The sequence below is a fragment of the Etheostoma spectabile genome, chromosome 21 (assembly GCF_008692095.1).
Source record: "Etheostoma spectabile isolate EspeVRDwgs_2016 chromosome 21, UIUC_Espe_1.0, whole genome shotgun sequence".
In the NCBI taxonomy this organism is placed as follows: Eukaryota; Metazoa; Chordata; class Actinopteri; order Perciformes; family Percidae; genus Etheostoma; species Etheostoma spectabile.
Genome location: NC_045753.1, coordinates 22,750,183 through 22,756,182, shown reverse-complemented (window position 1 = coordinate 22,756,182; position 6,000 = coordinate 22,750,183). Strand labels below are relative to the sequence as shown.

Below are 6,000 nucleotides of genomic sequence, written 5' to 3'. Positions count from 1 at the left end.
AAAAAAAAAGGAGCTCCCAACAGGAAATGCAAATTTTAAACCCAACAGAGTAAATAAAGAGGAAAAAAAATGGACACGTTTAAAAAGAGCCTTTTTCTGATTTCCTTATAAAACATTTTCCAAACACCCTTTCTACATGTCCGCCCTTTGCCTAAAGCAGGGAAACAACCACAAAGTCTTCACATCAGTTGTACAGTTTGACCCCCGATCCAAACCTCCAACAATCCTGTTCAGTGCATTGAGAAAGAAGGAAACTAACCCGAGCTCCTCCCTCTGTCAGACCCCCCCCCCCCCCCCCGCCCCGACCCGCTCCCACACACACCCTAAAAAAATCTAAATAAAATAATCTTCTCTGCAAAAGAAAACAGCAAAAAAAACAAGAAACAAATATAAATGTATACTATTTACAACATGTTATATTATACATGACGCTGTACAAAGCGCAAACGCGCACACACACACACAAAAACACACACACACACACCATACAACACACACACACACACACACACACACGCACACCACCATGCATGCACATTTCAAATAAACAATCCAACTTCCTGTATATGTGTCTTTGCACATGAGTAGGAGGATACGAGCGAGAGGTATTGACGTGTATGGCTTGACAGGAGAAGAAATCATTTCGAGTGTTAGAGACGTACTGACGGTGTGTCACGACGTCATCCCTGCTTGATGAGCGCGGGCGTGCGCGTGCATGACCACACGTACAGTACAAACACACGTGCACGCTAAAGCACTATTTACTTGGAGCTCATTAAATGCCAAACAGGGTCATCGCAGCCACTCTGCAAACACACACACACACACACACACACACACACACACACACAGACATACACACACTTACACACAAAGTCCGAACTACAGTGTTTTTTGGTCCTGTTGGGAATCTCCCAATCACGTTGTCATCGTCAAACTACCAGTATAAGACCATTAAAAACCCTCTAAACCAGTGTGGTTTACAGTAAGTCTCTCCTTACCATACAGTCTCTCCCGCTCTCTGAGTCTTTGTTTCAGAAAGCCAAGTCTGACACCCTTCCTCCATAGAATATCCATGCGACTGTACTCCAGTGCTCACGTCCTTGGTTCCTGTTCTTTTGTTGCAGTAATCTTGTCGGAGGGACGAGATACTCTGTTATTTCAGCCACAGGGAAAGCTGTAGACTCCCGCTGTGACAAGGAGTTTCAGTCCACATCGGATAAAGAGGTTAAATCTGACATGGATCAGACTTTTCCCCAGAACACACCAGGCTCCTCTAAGTGCCAGTACTGTTGGGCCTCATCCAGTGGGCTAGCTCCTTCTCTTACAAGGGACAGATCAATACGCAGAGCCCGGACTCTTTGTCTTGGTTCCCCTCTGTCCCCAGCTCCGTTCTGAAGGGCCGTCCTGGAAGCAGTCAACTCCAGAGTTCAGGTTGAATATTTGGATTTCTCTCTAGCTGGTGGTGCTAGGACACAATGGCCATGCCATCAGCGCTGATCAGCTGGCCCGTGGTCGGTTCATAGGTTCCGGCCAGGTAGAAGAGGTCGTCGGCAGCGCTGCCGGGCTTACGCTCACACATCAGGTGGTCATACTCGGCCCTGCTGACCACCATGCAGCGATGGGAGATGGTCTGCACGTCGTTCTCGTCCTCGTGGCTCGACTGATACAAGGCATTCTAGCAAAGAGACAGAAAGAATGGTTGATAAATCAGCAAGCTAGATTCCAGCTTAAAAATGTGGTGAGATTGTTGTTTTTGTTTAGCAACATTTTTGGTGCAGCTTTCACTCTTCACTTCCCACACATGCCATAAATGTTGTGTCTTTAAGCGTGGGTTTTCTTATGATGATGTTTGAGTTTCTACAAACGGTGATCTTTTATGGATGCTCAGCCACAGTGGATCTTGCTGCTTATGCTAACTACCCAGCTCCTTTTCTATTTATTCCAAACAAACCACTATTGCTGTTGCCAGAAACGTTAAATGCATGACTTTCTGTGCGGCAGAGATTTTGGCTGAAAAAGACCCACCTCGCACTGAATATTTAGAACTACGAATGGTAACAGTTTTCATGAATTAAGTGGATGTTCAACCATTCATATCAGATGGGAACAGGGAATAAAAAAGAAGCAAAGAGGTAATATATGTATATGAAAATGTCACGGACTGTAACTTTGACCATTCCTGTTTTAGAAATTCTACTTGCACTGCCTGGCCTTTACCTTGCCGTCGCGGTGTCGCCTCCCCAGGCGAGTCTCCTCCGGGTGGTAGAACCACTTGACCCTGACCACCATGCTGGAGCTCCACGACTCCCAGAGGCTCTCCACTCTGCCCACGTAGGGCAGCTGGGGCCGGCCCGGTGACAGGAACACAGCACAGTCGCCGACATGCACTGTCTCCTTGCCCCTCACGATGGCCTTGTAGAAAAGCTTGCGGGCTTTACCCTTCAGACCTCTCCTCTGTCGGGGAAGCAGAGTAAAAATTGTCAGTCGATTTATTCAGTGTGGAGGGTTTATTTCACCACAAGTCTCATTTCAGAAATTAAATAAGATCAGTCTACTGTACCAAAGATTTAATATGTCTTTCCAAGCCAAAACATCATACCTCACACCATTCATAAAACAAATCATGCTATTGAGTTACATGAGTATGTTTCCTAGCACACCAAAAACTCATTCTTAACCTAAAGGCCCGAGTACTGAAACTCATGTAGAAATTATGATCACAGTAACCATAACATGAGTAGCACACCTTCATTTCTGCTCCATATTTTAATTTGTTTGGGCATGTGCACACCTTTAGCTTCTTCTTAAGCTGCACATCTCAGTCGACAGATGCCGCGCTGTTTGCTTTGTAAAGAATGGAAGCTAAGAGTGGCAGTGGCTCCTCAAACTGTTTGGTTTTGTTATCATCTGGATCGTGACTTAATAGCTGGGATAACAAATTCAGAGAGTACGCCTCATAGTGTTGCCAATATGTACAGGCATTGAAAGATTGAGGCAGAACAAGCACTGCAAAGAGAAATCATATTTAAACATTGCATTTACTGTATGTCATCAAGGTGTGACACGGCAGAAACTGCAACAACAATCAGTAACCTACTTAAGCTGTGAGGTGGGGTAGGTTACTGATACCCAGGACAAGAGTTTTGAACAGCCTAACCAAGATAATAACGCGTGATTATGAGAAAACACTATTTCAGTGGAATGGGATTTAATCACAAGAAATCCCAGATACTCGTACGTTCTGCAGTACAGTGACTAGAATATTTATTCATTTAGAATATTTGCACACAAAAAAAAGAAAAAAAACAAAAACAAACTCTTCAACATCTTGGATACGGAAACAAAAAAATGTTAAAATGCAACCCAAAGTGTCCTACCTGTGTGGGGTTGCCGGACCATTTCCAGAGCTGCCGTCCAGGCAGAAGGGGAGCCATGTTAGACAGAGGCTCAGGGGAAGACATCCGCTGCCTCTTAGCTGTTGTCAGGTCCTTGGAGCCAGGTTTGGGCTGCTGGCTCCCAGGACTGCCTTGCCTATGATGGTGGCTGCTCAAAATTCCTTCTTTCCTCTTTAGCTGGTTCTTAGCTGTGCTACTGTTACCCACCATCCCACCTTTTGATATGAAGTCCTTCCTGTCTTCTGTTCTGTCGGCCCTCACCTTTGACCCCGGGACGGCCATGCCGGCTTTAGCCACATAGCCGTGACCCGGGGCTGGGGCCGAGGGAGAGGAGCTGGAGGCGGTAGGGTCAGGGCTCAGGAGGTCGGAGGTCATGTTCTGCCTGTGCTTGTGTTTGTCCTGCTGGAGCAGTGCGCGGCGCAGCAGCACAGAGGAGGACTCTTCGTCGGAGGAGTAGGACGAGTCGTCTGAGGAACAGAGGGACGAGGAGGAGATGGAGCCGGAGGAGGAAGAGGATGAGGAAGATGAGGAGAAGCAGGCGGAGAGACGGGAGAGAAAACGCCCGCTGCGGTGGGACGTATCTGCTGTACTTCTTCTTGGTGCTTCAGCATCCTGACCATCATCCTCATCCAGCTCAGAGTAAGAGCTGGGGCAGTCACTCGGGTAGTCCAAATTGTAATCCCCACCTTGGACTCCAAGACCTGCTGACTGAAGGTCATTTCTCAGAGGTGGGTTGCCTTTTACAATAGGCTCAGAATGCACCCCAGTGCCATCTCTTTCCCCTCCCTTCTTGCCATCCTTCACCAGCTGGGCAGGGTGGATGTATCGCAGCGGTGCTCCTGCTGAGGCAAGACTCTTGCCTCCCTTTCCTCCACTGCCCCCAAGTCGAAGCAGGGCCTTGCCGTTCTTTGTTTTGGGAGAAGTCACTCCTTCATGGTCAAGCTTCACCAGGAACTGTTTCCTGTCCCGGTCGCTCACTGGCTTCCTGCTTCCACCTGCCGTTGCCATGGTGACAGCTGAGGAGCAAGCAGAGGCCGAGGACTCCCGGGCCCCAGTGGAAGCTACGGTGGCGACCGGCCGCCCGGCTCCAGAGCTTCCACCGCTTCTAAAAGTAGAGAAGCTGTTAGCGATGCTACTGAATGAGTCCCCTTCAAAAGGGGAGCCAAAGATGCCTTTGATAGGCATTGGGGGTGCAAGAAGGTGGGAGGTGGGCCGATGAAACAGCCCGAAGTCCCGTTCTCGAATCCTCCTCTGGGTCTTACGAGACGTCCCATTGAAGAGGAAGAAGTCAACTGGCGGTCTCTTCCTGGGGGCGGACCAGTTCAACAAGGAAGCGTTGCCTTTGGTTACAGTGTCTGTTACTGATGTCGGCATGCTGGCAGTCTTAGGCACTGAGTGGACTTTCTTCGGTCTGCCAACTGAAAAAAAAAAAGCCGGCAACAGAGAGGAGTTATAATCAATATAAACTGACAGGTCTTAAGAGCAGACTGAGATAATTGTGGAACTAAGAGCTTTTGAGAAACTTAATCTCTTTATCGCTTTGATCTCCACTGAGCCAGGTAAGTTTCGACATATCCATTACACAAATTACAACAAACCTGGTAAACCTGTCTGTCTATCCAGCTTTGTTGTCAACCGGAGTTTGTGATAAGTTTCATGTTTGTTGCTTAACTACACAAAACACACTGATGACACCTCCTAAAAGCATGATTAATGTGGTCATGTTGAGTTTAAAAGAGAGGCGGCAAACAAGGAATTTCATTAACTAGTCTTTCGGATTATAAATCTCCACTCAGTACTGTCCTCTGACTCGGAGGCATCTGATAATTATTTGGCAGTTGGAACTGTAAATGAGGCCTTGTTTGGGGAATTTTAGTGCGGCCTGAAGGGCTGTGTGTCTGTGAGTGCATTGACTAGTCGGACCAGTACTTCTCAGGAAACATATACTGTATATTAAAATGTTGTTGTCTTGATTCCGCAGACTGTCTTTTGAAATGGATAACCATTCTTTCCTACACATATTAAACTAAAGATGACTTTGTAATGTTGATTAAAAATTCTACCTTCTAAATGTACAAATCTTTACACAAGGTTTATGTGTTTGTTGAAGGAGTATCAAACAATTACAAGGATAGAGGATGTGTGTTCCCTTCGCCCTCACCTGGTCTTTTCTCTTGGGGCCTTCCTGCAGGCTCGTCATTGGCTGGTTTATCTGTGGGTGTGTCTTTCCTCTCGTGGGTGGAGCTTTGCCTGCCGCGGTGACCAGATGAGATCAGAAGTGCTGGAGAAGGTTCCGCACCTAACAGAGAAGAATTGTTAAATGGGGAGTTTCATCATTAACTTTATCGCCAGACTCAAGGTCCATTCAGAAGACACAGACATGACATACACCATACATTCAAAAAAGAAAGATAAACATATACATGTACAGATAAATAAAAACAAAAGAAACAACAATACTGCATTTCTATCAAAGACACTTATACTAGTGTTTCCATAGTACTGATTGGTATTGAATGAATGACACTAAACCTAGGAGTTGCCAGTGGCATAACAATGCTGTTCTAGGAGACGTTCAGGCGTCAAATGAATTTATAGATAA

At 46.5% G+C, this 6,000-nt stretch overlaps 1 protein-coding gene across 3 annotated transcripts in view; it reads right to left on the bottom strand.

Moving 5' to 3' along the window:
* Positions 1-6: 6 nt before the first annotated feature.
* Positions 7-6,000, bottom strand: part of bahcc1b (BAH domain and coiled-coil containing 1b) — a 64,301-nt gene continuing 58,307 nt past the window's right edge. For all 3 annotated transcript variants that reach the window (XM_032502053.1, XM_032502052.1, XM_032502054.1), the window contains exons 25-28: positions 5,560-5,697; positions 3,381-4,816; positions 2,221-2,457; positions 7-1,678 (exon numbers count right to left, since the gene is read on the bottom strand). In XM_032502053.1, coding sequence (XP_032357944.1) covers positions 1,469-1,678; positions 2,221-2,457; positions 3,381-4,816; positions 5,560-5,697 — 2,021 coding nt within the window. In that variant the 3' untranslated portion in view covers positions 7-1,468. The remainder of the gene's footprint in view (positions 1,679-2,220; positions 2,458-3,380; positions 4,817-5,559; positions 5,698-6,000) is intronic.